The sequence below is a fragment of the Heloderma suspectum genome, chromosome 5 (genome assembly GCF_057233095.1).
Source record: "Heloderma suspectum isolate Gila_16-S chromosome 5, 16-S_ref, whole genome shotgun sequence".
Classification (NCBI taxonomy): Eukaryota; Metazoa; Chordata; class Lepidosauria; order Squamata; family Helodermatidae; genus Heloderma; species Heloderma suspectum.
The window spans coordinates 183741442-183761871 of NC_139462.1; the positions used below are offsets into that span (position 1 = coordinate 183741442).

General features: G+C 39.1%; 1 protein-coding gene across 12 annotated transcripts in view; it reads right to left on the reverse strand.

The window, feature by feature from the left end:
- Window positions 1–723: 723 nt before the first annotated feature.
- Window positions 724–20430, reverse strand: part of LOC146344933 (histone deacetylase 9-like) — a 398626-nt gene continuing 378919 nt past the window's right edge. For 7 of the 12 annotated variants that reach the window (XM_084858628.1, XM_084858631.1, XM_084858630.1 and 4 more), the window contains one exon: window positions 724–4766. In XM_084858628.1, coding sequence (XP_084714754.1) covers window positions 4449–4766 — 318 coding nt within the window. In that variant the 3' untranslated portion in view covers window positions 724–4448. Of the gene's footprint in view, window positions 20337–20430 lie in introns of all 12 variants that reach the window. The other 5 variants (XM_084858635.1, XM_084858634.1, XM_084858632.1 and 2 more) reach the window with 4 other exon arrangements.

The window sequence follows — 20430 nt, forward strand, 5'->3', positions numbered from 1 at the left end:
GACCCTGATGCTGGGAAAGACTGAAGGCTAAAGGAGAAGGGGACGGCAGAGGATGAGATGGCTAGATAGCATCACCGATGCAATGAATATGAATTTGAGCACACTCCGGGAGAGAGCGCAGGACAGGAAGGCCTGGCGTGCTGTGGTCCATGGGGTCACGAAGAGTCGGACACAACTTAACGACTGATCAACAACAACAATCAAGCCCATCACCCTCAGAGCCAGTCTGAATATGAAGATTTTACAGTGGTTCTGAGCAATGCTCAGGTGCAGGATTCTTCAGTATGTGCACATCTATCTATATGCCACTGCTTTCTGAATGTATACTGTAAATAGTATTGATCTTAGAGCATGTGACCGGGCATACAAAAAGAGGTAGCATTTTGTGCCTAAGGTGTTCATAATGATTGTTTCACTGCAATTTCTGTTTTGAAATTTGCTTTGGACTGAATGATATATGAAGTATTAAGTTTTGGTTCAATCCCAAGACTTGCTATGTTTTCAGATAAGCGTTTAATGCTGGGCAGACAGTATCAGCAATTGAACTGCACTTTACAACATGTGACGTAATGCTGGCCCTGAAAGTGTGTATGCTAAGGTGATGGTGTTGAGTCAGTCCTATTGATTTCAACAGAATGTAAACATGATCAACTTACTCTAGATTGGGGTCATTAGCTTTTAAAACACAATCTTGAAAGGAAAAGATGTTTAGGATTACCTGTGATATTTTAGTGCTGACATTTCTTATTTATAAGTATCCCAGGTCTACAATCAACATACCACCTGAAACTTCTATAACATTTCATGTGTAAACAAATCACTTCCATTTTCAGAAACACAATTTTTAAAAACCTTTGGAGTCAAGTGATCTTTAGCTATCAAAATTCTAGATAACCAGAATTCTGAAAACTTCTGTTTATTTGTATTAGAGTTTTCAAGATGATGCAATGGTTGATCCACATGTTCAAGACAAATGTGATGAGGAGAAAATGAACATGCACAGATACTATTTCCATTTTTGTACAATGTGTAATGGTTGAAGTGAGATCACATAACAGACCAAAAATAGACTTTGTGTAATTTAAAATGGAGCAAAAAAGCATGGTCCTAATTCTGTTGCTTCAACAATAATAAGCAAACATATTTGCCTATATGAAAGAGAAAGCACTGCCTTATCGACTTTACACAAAGCCAAGTATGTGAAAGGGAATCTTTTGAGAAAAAAAACTTTATTTGAGAAAGGAATATATAGACTTGTATCAGAAGGCAAAATAGGGAACATACAAACAGAATATATTTACAACACAAAACAAGAGATCACCAAAGGTGTAAATTATAATAAATACAGTAGATTTAAAATGTGACAATTAGCAATTAGAAATATTGTTGCTTAAACCCAGTTTTCCTTTTTCACTGGTTCCAGGTAACTTCTTTCTTAAAAATTTGAGTGGCATGAAAGTCCACTGGCTATACTGGGGTAACTCTCCTCAACTGCATTATAAAAATATCTTTATAGTTACACATGTTTTTGAAACATTAATGTATAAAAGTTTTCTTGTATTCATATTCCTGCCCAAATAAAATGTATTTTTAAAAGATGCACTATCCCTTTTTGAGTGTGCTAAAATCAGAATGTATTTATGTGCAAGCTGTGAACATACTTCCCCGATATATCTGCTTTATGGTTCTAAATGTCAATTTCTCTACTTTTCTTCAAGAAAGAGTAACCTCTACAGTGGCATTAAAGCTCTAAAACCTCACAGTCAACATTCATGCTTCTTCCAATAAAGCTGATGGAAATATTTTAGGTGGCCTCTGCTGCAAACAGCTTTCTGTTCCTAAACATCAGCACTGGCATGATTACTTGCAATCCAGCAAAAAAGAAGTACTGCATGTATTTAAGAGTTTGTCTGAATGGTGGCTTTCTGCTTCTGGATCACCAACAGAGCATGAAATTGAGACTATGAAATGTGAGCACTGTTCCAGTGCTAACCTCACAGGAATTGTAGAAAGCCAGCTGTGCAGACTATTACGAACTAGTGGGGAGTAACACCAGCGGAGGGAAAATGCTGAGAAAGTATCCCCAGTTCCCCAAATGCAACCTGTCTGGACAGGTCAACAGTGCTGTGCTGTTACAATATTGTAAACACTTGGATTGCTTCACATATCATACATGTTCTTACCCTGCGCAGGAAAAAAAAAATGTACATCATTACATGTGAATAGCCATGTGCCTATCTTTTGTATACATGGTATGTGTATCTGTGTGTATATATCGGGGTGGGCAACTTGTGACCCTTTGAGTGTTTTAGCCTACAACTTCCATCAGTCCTCACCATTGGTTATGCTGATGGGAGTTGCAGGCTGAAACATTTGGAGGGCCACAAGTTGCCCGCCCCTGCCATACATGATGGGAAAGTGCAATGAGCCACAGTTTTTATCACATGTATACAGATGGAGTAGATGTATACATCAGGTGTACATGAGTCTTTCTACACTGAAAGGGTATATAGGTAGGGAAATGGTCAAGTATGGAGCAAACTTTATTTGCTGGTGCAGCAAGTCTGAGGATCTGTTAGTGATATCTTTAATAGTTTTTCAGGGGGGAAGGATCATGTATCTTCAGAAGCATCAACATTTTATAAGGGATTCTAGAAAATAAGATAAAAATGTAAACACCACATGCTTATATTAGAACAACTTTTCCATTTGGCAAAACAGCTCTCTCTTTTGAAAAGGATACCGCACCTTAAAATACCTTAGAAATATAAATATTGTAATAGAAAAAAACTGACAAGAATTTCAGGTCAGTTTTGGATTATCCATATTAAAAGGGTCTTAATACAATGAATCTTTAGCTTAACAAAAGTAAACCTCTACAATAAAGTAAACATATCAAAAGGGAATATAAAGGAAATGTTTCACTGGAAAGCTTCCTTAACAATTTCCCTACTTGCTTTGTTATTTTCTCTGACAATAAATCAATTCATAGAGTGCCCTTTAGAAAACAGAGAATAAAACACTATCCTCTGCTTTCCTTTGCCCCCCTCTTACATTCCAAGTGCATGAATCACTTGGACTTCCTGTTTCCATAAGGCATTTCCTGTCCACCTTCACACAATTACTTTTCTGCAGGAAAACAGCAGGGACCTGACACAGCAATGACTTAAATAAACAGCAGCTTCTACTGCCTACCGAGTTGTTCTGATTTTATAGCATTTGAAAGGAGTATGATCCTTCTGGAGGCACAACTACATACAACTGCATGCATGTTTTAGTAAATACTTAAACACTATTGAAAACTATTTGCCAACCTGGCCTCCGTTTTTATATATCCTTGGACCAACTTCCCAAAAGAAATCAGGCCTCGACATTCCCCTGTGCTTGGCACACAGAGTAGTTGAAGGGTCCATTCTATCACATCATGTGATCCACATGTCGCCCAGATTCTGGATAAGCCAAGTATGTCAAAGCTACAGTTATTCAAAAATAGTCTCAGTGGCTTTGATGGGGGTACTCTGGAATAAATGGTTTGTTGCCTTTTTAACTAGGAGAGGAGCATACTGGAACATTTTGGCCCCAAGATGGATGCTAGAAACATTCACAAAAGTGTCTCCCTGCCACTGTCACTGATAAGCACGTAAACCTGTATGCTAGATTGTGTGCTATTGTGTCATTTATTTTTTATTGAACAAATAAACTGACGAGAAAAGACCGAACCATGTTAATAATTTGGTTCCTTGCCACCACCATCCCACTACATATATAGCTATATCATGCATGTGGCTGGTGTGTAATGTTACACATGACAAATATCCTCAAATGAAATAGATGCAGATAGTGATAAAAGAAGATGGGGCAAAAAAATTAATGAATGCAGAATGGGAAAAAAAATCAACGCCATTTTTAAAAGTGCATTCCATGTCTGTCTTCATCTGCCTTCCACCTTGTTTCCTTCAGGCTATATTCTATATACAAAGTTCAGACCACTGATATTTGGGCCAGTACCTGTCTAACAAGAGAAGGGGTGAATCCCCTTCTTTTTAACAGTGTTTTGGACTACAGTATGGTACATTATATACAAATCAATGCTAATGTACATAGAGAGATGTCAAAGAAGTTTAGAAATGGCGAGTGAGAGCAATTCTTAGGTCTGATCAGCAATAGCTGATCTCCACAATAAGTTGATGCATCAATGAGTTCCATTTCACTAGAACTAATGTGGCAGAATCCATTAGAGCTAATACGAGTTCTATTAACAACCCAAAGGCTTAAGCAGCAACAAGTGTTCCTCGATTTAACAAGCACTTTCTCACTATACTTAAGGTGTGAACACATCTGCTGTTGTTAGATTTGCTGAATGCTAAAAAGACACAATTTAATTGAACTCTGCAGATGGAAAGAAAAATCGTTCATCAAGGATTCAAAAATGCTTATTATGAAAGTACTCAGATAATCACTTTAATTACAAAGCCTGGAGCTAAATCTTTGCCTATTACCTGTTGCATAAAAGCAGCTTTCTCCCCAGATTCCATTTGTTGAGTTTGAATATCATCATCACTGTCCTGTGGTTCCTCTTTCACCTTCACAGCCCCCAATGGCTGTCCCAGTCTGTCGTCCAAAGAAATACTACTGCTGTCATCCCTAATGATGCTACCAACAGAGGAGGCTCTATCTTCCTGCATAGAATGTTCTCCATGAAGTTCTTCTTCAGCTTCTTCCAGGCTTCCAGGTTGCTTTAACTGTTCAATAGATTTAGAAAGCATCTGAAACAGAAAGGGGATGGGTGGAGTGAGTACAAATAGAAATAAAAGATGAAATAGCTACTTGGCACAATTTCTGAGAGAGGCCACAAAATGTTGGTATTAGGGAACTTCCATTATTAGCAGCATCAGGCTGTATGTTTATTACAGAAAATACTAATGGGGTTATGCACACATTCATCAAACTGTGTACGTTAGACATGAGGCTGCAAGTTCACATCCGAACAGTTGCCTCTATGTATTTGCTGGGTCCTATACAGAACATGCACCCCAGTCATGGAATGCCCTCCCCTTGGAGGCCTGGCTGGTGCCAACACTGATCACATTTTGGTGCCAAGACTTGGCTATGCATCCAAGCTTTTGTGTCTTATTGATGGTAACTCAGTTTTGGTTTGTTTGCTTGGGTTATTAATGTTGATTTTATACTGTTGATGAGAATAATTGGGTTGTGATTTTATGTTGAATTGTTTTATTATTGTTTGTTTGTTTACTTATTATAATTTATTATTACTGATATCTGTTGATATAGGGCAGGTTAGAAATGTTTAAATAAATAAAATGAATATAAAGGATGCATACATTATAGCACAAGTACATTCAGTAACACACAGTTTTTTTGCCTCAAAACCGGGCCATTTATGCATTACAACAAAACCTGTGATGACAAGGTGAGGTGAGGATAGGGGTAAAGATCAAGAACTTGGTATGAGCAGGTGATCCTGCTGTCCCTGCATGCTTTGAGGGTACAGGATGAACGTGCATATAAGCATAATGTACAAAGGAAAACTGGCTTTGTTTTTTTAATTTTATTATATTTATTGCACCTATATTTCTGTCTTCTAAATTTTAATTGCATTTTAAATCTACTAGACATATTAAAAATTACCCAGAAGGTTGCAATGCAGTTTTAAAAATGGGACCAAAGATGCTTGCAAATTATGATCCTTGACTTTGCTCATTTAACATTAAGTGTGTGCAGTTGTTGTCCCTATGCCGTTACGTGCATATAATTTTTGTCTGCATGTGCATTTTCCTTTTATTCGTAAAGAAATGTAAATAGTCTGTGGACTAATTTTAAGTAATAAATATAACATCTTATAAATCCCCTGATGGCACAATAGCTGTATGTTCTTGTTTTTCTACAGCCAAGTGTGCCACTGTGTGGAATAATGTGAAACTATTAACCAAAGTGTGTGATAACATAAGAAGCTTATATGCAACTACATTTTTCACTACTGTTAGAGAAGAGAAAAAGATCATTATTCAGTTGACCATGGTGACTAATTTATTTTTCCAATCCTCTTTGGTTAATTGTCTCCCAGTCAGTACCTTGCATGCAATTGTATCAACTGTTCTAAACATTACTGGGACTCCCCTATATTTTTCTGTTTACTTCACTGTAGTTTCTCCCATGGAAGCAAAACCTGAGCTCAAAAGAAGAATGATGCAAAGGTGAACATTCGGGGTGTTGTTTGTTGTGTTTGTCCTGGCATACAATTTGTGAGTGGTTGTATATACTGCTGAATAAATGAAGCATAGAGCACAAGACTTCTGTCTTAAAAGATGGATAATAATTCATGTAGGACCCAAGATTCTGAAACCTTCTGTGAACAGTGTCATATTTGGCTAAGAGCATAGACTATCAGCCTCCTTGAGACAAGATCCTTCATAAGACTGTCATGAGAGAACTCAGGATAGAATCACCCATTCTACTGGGAGGTAAGTCTTAGATGTTATATACGGCATGTGAAACTTTACCACGACAACGGCCTTTTTTAAACAGGAAAAGCCATTTCCAGAGGAGCAGTCACAACTGGAAATGTGGAGGGAGTGCATCATCATTCTCATCATAATCATTAAAACATTATACCCCACTTTTATTTCACTAGGTGAACTCAAGGCGACTTGCAAGATTTGCAAAACACAGCCTCATAAGAACATAAAAATCACCAAATTACAAATGTATCATAAAACGCTACCATAAAGGAGAACATTCAGCCTTCTCGAACCACTGAGGGACCAACAATGGGTAGGAAAGTGTTCAGAAAATTTTGCTGATGCAAGCCAAAAGATGAAAAAGCCATAGTGTTGGGACCTGACTGATTGATCTTGTCTGGAAGAGCATTCCACAAGGTGGAACCCAACTCAGGAAAGGCCCTGTTCCTAATAGTTGCCAGTCGTACTGATATGACTGAGGAATCTGGAGCCAGGCCTCATATGTTGAGTGGAGCATGTGGGGAGAAATAGATGAAAGAAGGAAGTGCAAATCAAACAAAATAGGTGTAATATGTTCTCTATGCCTGGCCCCTGTCAACAACCTGGTGGTGGCATTTTGCACTGGCCAAATTTTCTGAATGCTTTCCTACCCATTGTTGGTCCCTTAGTGGTTTTTGTCCCCACAGCCTTCCAAATGAGTGTTTTTGAGAGCAAACATATGTTTAGAACAATGCTGCTAAGGGGTATGATTTGGAGCAGAAAAAAATAGCAGGCATGCTCCATCTGCATCTTCTTCCTTTCTTTGAGAAGCGGCCTGTTTCCAGTTCAAAAAAGGACCAGCTTAATATTACATGTAGTTTGGCTGACAAGGTAGAATTCTTCCTGGTGTGCGATATGTTGCTGTGTCATATGCTTACAAGTGGCAGTTGTTACAGGCACAGCTATTTTTTTGGTATAACTTATATACAACAACAGCAGAAGCAACACGAAAACAAGATCCAGTGTTAGAATCCCAACACCAGCATATAGGGACTCCTTGTTTCTGTGCTCCATTGATTCAACGCAGTCTCATCTTCTGAGATGAGATATGAATTAGCTGCACCAGCACTAAATCAAGGCCCCCATACTGTGGAACCAAAGGATCAGAAGGGGGAGCTGGCATCACCAACAGACCCCCACATGGGATGTTTCTACCTCTCCAATTCTAGCAAAAAGATGTACCTATAATTTACATTAGTAAGGGGATGGGGGAGAAAGGTGGGGAAAGCACAGAGGTTTGAAAGGCCATCATGTTTCTACAAGGGATGTTATTATGTTAAGTGTTATATGAGCATTTTTAATAAATAGACAGATGATAGACAGATAGATAGATAGACAGATAGATAGATAGATATCACTACTGCAATTCTCAGTGAAGCCCTGATCCCTAAACAGTTATACTGTGCATGGTTCCAGTCTGATGGGGATAGCGGTAATCAACATATCTGGGAGTCTCTGCTATTACTAAAATGTTTTTTCCCCATTCAGAAGATAAGCTTAGAAGTTATTATATGGACCTATTTGTTCCTAACATTGGCCTGGCTTTTCTCTGACAACCAAAATCAGTCCTCCATTTATCATCACTCTTGTTGCTGCCACGGGAAGGAATCAGCTGCCAGCAGTAGAGGGAGGATCCAAAACCAGATCTTCATTTTCCTATCAGATTATTATAATTTCTGTCATCATATGATTCTTCTGTTTGCTATACTATTATTATGTGGCCTGAGATTTGCCTTCTGAGGGCCAGGCCAGGCTACTAAGCCTTTCCCAAAGGATTACATTTTGGATGCATTCTCACCTCACTCTACCTGGGCTGCCCTGTGACTATTTACATCAAACTGTGGGCTCTGAACTCCTTGATTGCTTTGTGAAATTGTACCAATACACCACGTCAGCGACAAACTGTCACTGGTTGATCAATGAAGCTTTTATCTGTAGTAATTTGGAAGATTACTACTTGTGGATCCATGTTGATTACTATGTGCAAACTATTTTTAACCAATGCTGTTTAGGTCTTGGAGTGGAAATTAAAAATATTCTATACCAGATAAAATTAGATGTGAATGAAAAGGCTCTTGGTACACTGAACAAAGTTACTGCAATCATGAAAACAACAGCAGCAGCAGCTATCAAATGTAACGTCTAAATGTGTTCTGAATTCTGCAAGGCTGACAAGTTATATTTTTAAGACTTGGCAGTGGAAGCAAATTCATCCACATGTTACGGGCAAAACTGACAATCGAATTTATATTCACTCCATGCAGACCAAGAATTTATGAGCAGAGGGCTGGAGTCCATTAAAATCACTTTTGTCTCCACTCCATGTGGAGATTTTTCAATGAAGTTTCACCAAATTTGTCTGATTATTTTTTTTTACTAAACTTGGACAATTGCACAGAAGACTAACAAAAGTCCTTATCACAATTTTAGTTCCCAGAAAATATTACAGCTACAATAATGGTTATGCAACATAGTGTGTTTTCTGCCAAAGTAGATATGTTTTCTCACTGGTCAGTTGTTTAGGATGTATTCTGCAGTAGACAAGATTACCTAAACTAGCTATGGTTATTGTTGCAGTTCAAACACCTCCTCAGAGTTCTATTGAGTAAAGTCAGGATTAACACAGTCATAAGATTTTGCTCTATTCGCATTAAATCTAGCCATATCTCAGTGTAAAATCATTTACATGCTTATAAACTATGGCTACCTGGAAATGGAGAATATATTGGCCAGGGTAGAAATCAATGAGCTGAAGCATTGGTTCACTCTTTGTTGAGTTGTGTCCATGAAGTACCAAGGTGGTTTGATCACCAAGTATATTAGTTATTTTCTTAGGTACAGCAATCTCTCAAAATACATTATCTTCATTTTGGAAGGGATTATTAATAGAGATAGTCCTTGCAGTACAGCTAATGATGAAGTAATTCAATACAAAACAAGGATCTAGACAAAATCCCTCTGCCTGTGCACAAAGTTGCTTCCAAAACTGATGAAGATGACCAAGTATGCAAAGAAATTATTGACTTATCTTCATAATGGACAAGATATTCTGACATTTGAAACATCTGTTGCTGAGCCACCAGGAATGGATGGCTGCTGATTGGCTAGCTGAAAAATACAAATGAAAACATCTGGCTGACAGATAATCATCTACAGCTACATGAGTCACTGATGCTGGGCCATCTGTAAAGTATTCCATGTGCCAGTTGCGCAGCATCAGGTGGGTTACCCTTAAAGAGAATCCAAGAGAGAATGAGATCCAGACTACAGCCCAGTTAGGAAACATATTTATTTCCTCACTGTACTCCTTCTGCAGGCTTTCAAGTTCAAAGTGGGGATCTCGTTCACTTTTGTGATGCATTATAGCACTATACTTGCAGACCTGATACGGCAGATGTTGCAACCTTCATGTGACATCTGGGGCACTTCACATAAAGAGCACACTGATAGCAACTTTAGCGTGAACATACTAAATGAATTCCAAAGGTTTTTTTGTAAAACTACATAAAAGTAAATGTATTCAGACAGGTGCATTTATGTGAAAAACAAACAAAACGCAGATCAGTATCAATGTACCTGTTTCACAAATGCAACATGATTTCCCCAAGATCATGTTGTTATGCAGCAGTGGTGAAATCCTAATGACAATCCAGTTAAAGTATCTTAAGCTGAATTTTAAAAACAACATTTGAGCTTAACCAAATGTAACTGAGTACTTCCTTCCCATGCAGATGCCACAGGATGCTTCCAGCTCCAGATCAGAACTTCAGGGGGAGGAACACATATGGCTGTGGTGGAAAAAATGACTGGAGATCAATCCTATTTGTGTGTGGGGGGGAGTGGAATTAGGGGTGCATTTATTTGTCTCCGAGCAGCTGTAAAGAACTGTGAAACTGGCAGTCTTTTTGGAATCAAAGCCAGCACAAGGGAAACACTGGAGAGATCTATCAGAACAAGGGCTGTGTTTTACCAGAGGCAAACTGAACCACCGGGGTGAAACGGCATGGCGTTGCTTGTCTCTTGGCAAGTAGAGTCAAGTTCATACAGGGAAGATAAATTGGGCTTGGAGGAATCGGGGTAGAACAAGACTGTGGTATTGCAGTGGAAGGCTCAATGACTTGGTACAGAGCTGTAAAGGAGCAAAAAAAAAAAAAAAAGCTGATTTCTCTGCTTGGTAATCTTAATGGCAAAGCAGACAGAAAAATGAATAGAAACTCACAACACCAAAGTAGCAGGAACACCTTTAGGTAGCTTTTTACACAAGGGCTGCAACATCAAAATAAGCTGGTGAAGATGGGGGTAGAAGAGGGAAAAGCTTTGGGGAGATGGTGACTGTGTGATGGAGTGGGGGGAGGAAATGCCAGTGGCTCTTCCAACCTACCACCCTGGCTATACATGTCCGAAATGCCCATGTCCCGGTTCCAATACTTTCAGCATGCTGCCACCCCTTTCAGAGAGGTGCAGCAGTGCCATACACGTGTGCTGCAGTTACAAAAGAACAAGACAAACACAGAAGTTGTGAGTGCAATGGAAAGCTGAGTGGCCTGTATTACTGGGCCAACACTACTTGAAACTTTGCTGCTTATACCTTTAAAACACACATGGGGGAACATGAAATGTCATGTGCAAACTTTACATATGGGCTTAGGGATGTGCCCTTACCGGGCAATCCTGTGCATGTCTGAGAAGTATGTCCCATTGAATTCAGTGAGATTTACTCCCAGGCAAGTGTGTGCTGGATCACAGCCTTAGGGAAAATATTCATGTCCTTCCTACCTGTATTTTAAATTGTTTCACATTCTTCTTATGTGTATTTTAAAGGTACAAGCAGCAAAGTTTCACAAATATATATGTGTGAACTTCACATATGATATATAACATGTCTATTTTATACTCTGCTATTGTACATATTATAAAATATTGCATGAAAAAGGCCTTAGATACATGGCCAGAGAAAAGGGGCTTGTTAAACCTTTCCCCTATGGTTATTTTATGTTCCCACTTTATGGGGAAAGCAAACCCAGGACTGATTTGGCCAACGCATGGGAGGGAAATAGGATTACACTGAATCACTGTACTCCCCACCTCTGCACATAAGTCCAAAGGCACCACATGCGGGCAACTGAATGCATGTAGGGCTTTTACTCATGAATGGGGAGTCTGGTCAGTGTCCCAAAGCGCAGGCAGGTCAAACACATGTACATTGGTACACACTAGGTATGTTTGAGGAGGTTGTTCAGTCTGTACTTCAAAGCAGAACAACCTGATCTACACTTTCTGGACTAATGCGCTGACTGGAACACAGTTATCTTTGGATGTTGCGCTTCTCCATATGCTGCAATGGAATTCTCATCTCAAAATGTGTATTTCATGACTAAATACATACACCAATGCATACATAAGTTTAGAAATGCATATTTGGTGAGGAAAAAGTTCAAAAATATGTATTTAAATACAAATCTTTGGGCAGTTTTTAAAATCGCCGATTAATGTGGAAACGGGACAGAATAGACTTATGAATGAACACGTGCACAACTTACATGTATCAAAAATAGACTGATCTGTCCATCCTAGTTCACACCTCACCTCTAGCCTAATACTTGAGGGTTAGGGGCAAGTCCAGCATGAAACTTTAGTGCAGGGACCAGCTAGCATGATTCTGCTTCTCTTCCACTCACTGACAACTTATTTTTGAATGAAGTGGGGATTCCAATCATTTATGTCAGTGTGTAATCAGGACACAGTGATTATTCCTGATTTAATATAAACTACATGGCTGTAATCTTGTGTAGATAATGTAAGGCTAATATGTATTCTGGATTAATTCATCATATATTTAAAATGTTTTAAAAAAAAAAGCCAGACCATTTCAGTGAACTAATGTTACACAGCTCAGCAGGTAACAAGATGACAGAGGGAGAGTAATGGCAGTTTTAGCCCACCCAGTATTACAAAATGCCTTGACGTTCCTCTTCACATTTGACAAGCAATATGTTTGTTTTTTAAAAAAAGTATTGGATGTTGTATTTCTACAAAAAATGGAAGTGGCCCTCATAATTTTTATTCGTAAATATTAAATGAAAACATGATGTGATAATTAATTCTACGTTTCTACTAAAACATACGGGGTATGACCCAGCCAAAGTTAAGGATTTTTAAATCCCCTTGATTTTAATGGAAGACATGCATGCTTAACTCTTTGAAATTAATGCAGCTTTAAAATGCTTAACTTTGGCAGAATTTTAATGCTCAAAATTGGTGAAATGGGGTGTTTACTTGGTATTCTACACAAGTAATCATGATAATTTATTATTTATAGAAACACCTAAAATATACGAAGCAGTGTTCAAAAACAAAATTAACAGATCTCTGCCCACAGGCTTAGTATCTAGAAAAATAAATATTTTAATAATGGCCATGCAGTATGTTTCAAGTACTGACTAGATTAGAAGTGTACAAATTGCTGTTTTCAAAACCAGAATTTGCAAATTATTTAAACTGAGAAAGCTAGTGAACAGCTTCCAGCAAATGGAATTTGAACCATTTCATTTCTTTTGTTTGCAGGAAATTAAACCATAAGGAATATGCATAAGCCAAAGTAAACAGCAGCAGCAGCAGAGGAAGCATTTTGAGAAATTAGTCTAACCAAGAAAGGACTTCAAAAGGCAGCGGTACCTGCTTCACTCTATATGAGAATATAGTAAGTAAACAAAACTGGCCACAGAACACAAGCTATATATATATATATATATATATATATATATATATATATATTATAGATTTTGCTTACAGCAAGTCTTTTCATGTATTTTTCCTGAAGTGTAAGCTTTAATGAAATCCATAATTTCCTGAGACCCTTAAAATGGAATTGCTGCACAGACATGCAAAGAACAAAGCATTCAGAGCGTACTTCCTAACAGGAGCAGCATAAAGGACCATGCAGAGATGAGTTTGGCCTATATGCTGTCTGCAAACTAATCCAAAGAGCATGACATAAATTCCTAAGGGGCATAATTTATACTAGTCAGTTTAGCTAAAACCAATATTATGCACAAATCTGTCCATGCATTTAACCACTTGTGGCAGTAAGCAGCTGCTTGCCCATCCAATGAAAACATATTTTCCCCTATTCAGCCTCAATAAAGTATTTTCAAAGAAATTATCTCTATTAACTGAAAACTACTAATGTTTTTCAAGATTAAGCATAGCAAAACAACTGAGGTTAAAATATTCAAGGTTTCCCAATACTGGCTTTATCCTAAGCTCCAGCTGGAACAACCATTTATTGACAATATTTATTTATTTACATGGTTGCGGCTGTGCTGGGGCTTTCCTTGCCACACTGCAAGGGTAGCTGTACATCACAGGGAAAGGGGAATGTATTCAGACTGCATCTGCCCCTGACCAAAGTCTCACCCTTACAGCTGTTTGGCCAGCTCTACAGCTCCTAAATGTTTCCACAATCCTGAGCTCAGGTTTCCTGAAAATAGGTTTCTTGAGGCAATTTGGCTGACAGGACATGCGATGTTACTTTAGCTGCTGAAGTTTGAACTACTATCTGTACCATCGTATTTTAAAGAAGATTGGCAGGATGGGTCTAGAATGGTTTATGCCCCAATCTAGATTTATGGTCTGCTTTAGAGTGGCAGCAGGTTTTTGTTAGCAGACCTGTTGTTGTTGTTGTTGTTGTCTACTGTGTTGGACAGGGGAGAATGTCTGAGTGCAGCAGCAGGTAGATTTTTTTCTCAACTCCAGGTATTGTTGGATGTTGCTGACAATTTGGATCCATTCCAATCTGGCTCAGGCCTGGTTTTGGTATGGAAACAGCTTTAGCTACCCTAGTAGATTACTTACGCTGTAGAATGGATGGGTGTGTGCAACTCTGTTGGTTCTCCTGGACCTTTCTGTGCCATTAACTGTGGCATCCATCTAGATTGTTTATCTGAGTTGGGCTTAAGGGCATGGTTTTACAGTGGTTCCAGCCCTTCCTGGATTAACGGTCTCAGAAGAAACCAGAATACTGGCCTAGCCTGTTTGTTTCACTGAGGCTTGCAATGATAACGTACTGCTGAGGACTGGATTTGAAGTGCTTTAGGAGAATCATGGCATATTGTTCTCAAATCACATAGCCAAGCCAGTTGAAGCCAGTGAATGTTGTGGAATAAGTGGCTTGAAGAAGTAGTAAGACTGCATCTGTTCCTACTACCTAAGGCTATCAATGGCTACTAGTCATGATGGCTATATATTACCTCCAGTATCAGAAGCCTTATGCCTCTCAATACCAGTTTCTGGGGAACACTAGCAGGAGGGTGCTATTGCACTCATGTTCTGTTTGTGGGTTTCCCATAGGCATCTGACTGGCCAGAGCGCAAACAGAGTGTTGGACTAGATAGGCCTTTTGTCTGATCCAGCAGGGCACTTCTCATATCAGTGTTCTTAGATGAATGCTGATAGCCTGGTGTACATGGTGCGACTAGAAATTGCATCTTTTACATTATTTGCAGAGACAGTTAACAGGAGCAAAAAACCAAAACAAAACAGTAAGAGTTCTGCTGTAGACTCAGTCTTTTTATACCTATGACAATTAGTTTAACTGGAGTTGCCAGACATCCTATCCCTTTTATTAGGCGGAATGGAGTTCTAAAAATTGTGATCAAAGGACTCTACAAGGAAACAAGCTGTCATCTAGACAGAAGTATATTAAATCTGGCAACAGCAAAGTATCTTTAAATGGGAAGCCCAGTTCAGGTTTCCACACATTTATTTTTCAAAAGCAAGGGCAAGACTCTCCCCTGACTTCTGGATGAGATGTCAAAATTTGCATTTCAGCTAAAATGTTTTGAGAAGGTCAGTGTAGTGCATCCCATAGGTATAAACGTCAGACTGCAATGAGAAGGTATACTGTTTCCCACATCAAAAACATGGTCTCTGACAAATGACAGAAGAAACCATGGGGGATCTTCGCTTGCTACAAGGAATTAATGCAAACTTCTTGGTCCACTTGATTGTTTCTTTCTTTTTTATACTAGAAACAATCCAGAAAAACCTTTACCTTTGGCCTATGTTGGCTTTTGCTAGTTATCACTCCAATCACTGTGTTGGCTTATAGCTGGAATGTATTAACCTTATCAAAGAAAGAATGTGATTGATTCTTGTAATTTTGGGAGGCTGAAAACTCCAGAGGTGTTCTTAAAGATCTTATTATAGAGGTCTTATAGATCCAGAGGTGATCTATAACACCCCATGTTTTTCAAAGGCTTTTACTATTACATCACAGAAGTGTAATTTTATACAAATGTACTATGATTAGCAAGACTGCAGTCAAGAACTTTCCATTCTTGTTTATGGAATCCCTTGCTTTTCAAAGCTGGCCATGGCAGCTAGTTGTTATTGTTCTCATTATTATTCACACTTCATAGATGGGGACTGAGGACCAATTCACAAGTTACCAGTGTGGTGGTTATCAGCAACGAAGCAAATTATGTTGGTGCCACTCTATCCATCATTTTAAAGTGGTTTCCCTGGCATAGTTAAATTTGACTGAACCACACTGACACTTAATATACTATCACATGGGAGATCTTCCGACTGGGAGATTTCCCACTTTCACCATTACCTTCTCTACATGCCCCTGCCATATGAGACATGGTGGGTAGCAACCGAAGGGAGGACCTTGCTGGTTGTGGCAGCCCATTTATGAAATCCTTTCCCAGAGAACTTTGCTTGGCACCAACATTATCTTTTGGGCACCAGGCAAAGAGGTTTGTGCTCCCCAGGCATTTGAATGTATCATTATTTTAAACATGTTATAGTCTATTATATTTTATTTTGTATACATTAATTGATTTAAAAGCTTTATATACCATCCTTCAGCAATGCTTCCAGGGCAGTATATAAATCTTTTAAACAAGCAACCAAACAAATAAACATCTTCCATGAATAGTGAGGAGAGCAGGGACAGAGGCATCTAAGGTTCAAACTCACTTCTGATCTCACGGTGATCTCAGATAGGCAAGTGGGGGAGAAGCATTGTTTGAACAGCCCCATGATTTGATAGCACTCTTTAAGGTGCCTAGGAGGAGAGCAACTTACGGGAAGCCAGAAGCATACTAAAATGAAGAGAATTACTCCAGGGACTTCCAGCACTAAACATTAACATTTGGAGCCAAGGACTGCATAACACTGAACTGAGACTGTTAGGGATGGTTCGGCAAGTAGTTGGCAGAGCAATTCTACCTGCATTTATAGGAGGTGGGGGGAATCTGCTGGCAGAGCATCCATCAAATCCATCGTCCAGCCTGGATTGGAGGGCAGTGCAGTTTTTCCTTTTCCTTCCCACTGACTACAATAGGTGACAATTTATTATACCAGCCCCAGGGCTAGTATAGAGTCATAGTGGTTCCCAGGACATATCAGGAAAATATAGGGGCTTAGGATGTGGCATTTCCGCCCCCCCCATCCCCATTCCCCCGATGGAAAACTGCCACTAGCAGAGCTTTCTGCAGTCGGACAAGGGACATCCAGCAGCATAACTGTGTCCCACTGGAGTACCTCCATCTCCACCATCAGAAAAGCACTTAAGCCGGTTCCTGAAGCATCTCAGCTGGATTCTGGCTGAGGTTAGGATCGCAGGCTAATACACATAGAGAATGTGTTAAGAGGAGAAATACGCAGCCTTCGGATACTAGGGGAGTCCACTGAATGGGGCAACTCAAGAGAAGTAATTTGTACACGGCAGCATAATTGGCTCCTGAAATTACAGTATTTCCCCTCCCCAATCAATATGCAATACGAGTGAGAAAATTGTTTTCACAATGGAAGCACAAAACATTTTCAGTCAAAATGAGTTCTTGCCTGGGCATATTTAAGTTCATGCTGAATGTATAGTCTTAAAAACTTGTTGTTTTTAAGTACTTACTTAACACTCTATTGCAAATTAATTGGCCCCCATCTTATTCATTATTTATATCTCATTTTCCTGTCCAAAATAGGATCGTGAAACTGCTTCAGTTTATCCAACTATATAACAGAACTTGCACAATTTGTGACAAGCAAGCCAAATGTAGTCCACCACGAAAGTATGGCAGTTCACCAGGGACTGAGAAAAGAAGGCTTCCTTCAAAAACTGGAAGACTTGCCCAAATAACAACAGAAGGAACACAAAATTGCACAAAAGAAATGCAAGCAGGCAATAAAGGATGAGAAAAAGAAGCATATCACTAACAACATCAAGTCCAACAATTTAAAAAAAATTAAATACATCAGAAGCAGGGAAATGACTAGGAGGTGATGGGACTGTTGGATGACAATGGAGTTAAAGGAGAATAAGGAGATTGCAGAGAAGCTTAATGAATTCTTTGCATCTATCTTCACTGCAGAAGATGTAGGGCAGATACCCATGACTGAATTTATATTTTCAGGAAGAGAACCTGAGGAACCGACGCAAGTAGCACTGACAAGAGATGAAGTTGTAGACCTTAGTGACAAACTGAAAACAAATTACTGGGTCCAGATGGTATCCATCCAAGCGTTCTTAAAGAATTCAAATGTGAAATTGCTGATCTTCTAACAAAAATATATAACATGTCCCTAAGATTGGCTTCTGTACCAGAAGGCTGGAGAGTGGCCAATGCAACACCAGTTTTTAAAAGGGATTGTGGGGGGATCCATGAAATTACAAGCTGCTTAGCTTAACAACTGTTCCAGACAGATTGGTGGAAAGTGTTATTAAACATAAAATTATTAAGCATATAGAAGGTCAGGTCATGCCAAAAGAATCAACATGTCTTCTGCAAAGGTAAGACCTGTTTCACTAACAGTTTAGAGCTCTTTGAAAGTGTCAATAAACATGTGGCCAGGGGTGATCTGGTAAACATTGTCAAAAGCCTTTTGGAAGTCCAAATCAACAAAGTCCCTCACTAAAGGCTCCTGAGCAAACATAGCACTCATGGAATAAGACGAGAGGTCCACTTATGGATCAGTAACTGATTAAAGAACAGAAAGCAAAGACTAGGAATAAATGGTCAATTCTTGCAATTTAGGGATGTAAACAGTGGGAGTCTCCCAAGGATGAGTATTAGGACCAGTGCTTTTTAAGTTGTTCATAGTTAATGGTAGGCACTGAGGTGACCAAGTTTGCCGATGACACAAAATTATTTAGGGTGGTTAAAACAAAAAGAGATTGGGAAGGGCTCCAAAAGGTTCCCTCCAGGGGAATGGGCATTAAAATGGCAAATGCAGTTCAATGTAAGCAAGTATAAAGTCATGTATGTTGGGGCAAAAAATCCTAACTTTATGGATACACTGATGTGATCTGAGCTGGCAGTGACTGATCAAGAAAGAGATCTTGGGGTTGTGGTGGCTTGATGAAAATGTTGACCCATGTACGGCTGCTGTGAAAAAGGCAAATTCCATGTTAGGCATAATTTGATAAGGAATCTAAAACAAAACTGCCAATAACATAATGCCCATATACAAATCTACAGTATGACCACACTTGGAATACTGTGTGCAGTTCTGGTCACTTCACCTCAAAAAGGATTTTGTAGAGCTGGAAAAAGGATGGCAACCAAAATTATCAAGGAACTGGAGTAATTCCCCTATGAGGAAAGGTTTCATTCATTCATTCATTCATTCATTCATTCATTCATTATATTTCTATACCGCTCCATAGCCAAAAGTCTCTCAAGTCTGAAGGTTTGGGTCTGTTTAGCTTAGAAAAAAAGGTGAGTAAGGGGAGACATGATAGAGGGGTATAAAATTATTCATGCTTTGTCATAATACTGGAACCTGGGATCACTGCATGAAGCTGAATGGTGGGAGATTCTGGGCAGGTAGTTATAAGGAAGTATTTCTTCATGCAATACATTGTTAAACTGTAGATTTCACTGCCACAAAATGTAGTGATGGCCATCAACTTGGATGACTTTAAAAGGGGATTAGACAGATTCCTAGAGGATAAGGCTATCAATGGCTATACATTACCTCCAGTATCAGGAGCTGTATGACTTTGTCAGTTGCTGGGACAATGAGCAAGAGGGTGCTGTTGCATTCATGTCCTGCTTCTGGGCTTCTCATGAGCAACTGGTTGGCCACTCTGCAAACAGAATGTTGGACTAGACAGGCCTTTGGTAGCAAAATAAATCTGCCTGACAGGCACTGAAAAAACAGGGGGTGTTGTCTAGCACTTGGCAGGCCATAATGCATGGCCGGAGGTCTATATTTGGCTTAGAGTGGGTCGAATATAAAACAAACAATTATGTGCACGAAAGCTGAAGAAAAAATACAAGATGATATGCTGGCTTATTCTTTTTGAGGAAAAGCTGGAGGGTAGCTAACTACTATTTATTCTGGATACCCCTGGGGGGAAATCACAGAAGTTCTGTCTTTCAATCAACAATAAAAACTTGCTTTTGTTCAGACAACTGCAGGAAGGTGAAATAGTTTGAAAACCTGGAAGCTCCAAGATGTACCTATGCCATCTTGATTAAACATATGGAACACATAGTAAACGAAAATCCAACTGAAGTCCAAGTTGAGTAATCAAAACACCCAAGTTGAGAGGGGTTAACATGCAAGGATCAGCTCTGAACTTTGAAGTTCTCTAGTCTTCATTTTTCCTAATTAAGATGAGATTTAATAACCAAACCACTGTACAAACTATGTACTTAACTCAAAGTTGTGTTTCTAATTTGGTTGAGAATTCTTAAGAGATTCCAAAGAATCAGCATCCCATGGAGGAAGGGTTCTCTAGAGAGATGGGTTCGCCTATGAACATGCTTTTTTATTTTCATTCTTTCATGTGATTCTTGGCCACATCTACAACAATAACGAGAGGAAAAATGCATAGAATTCTAGGAAATTGCCTAACAAGCTTGCCTATGAGAACAAGCTTTGTAGATGTAGAAATCAC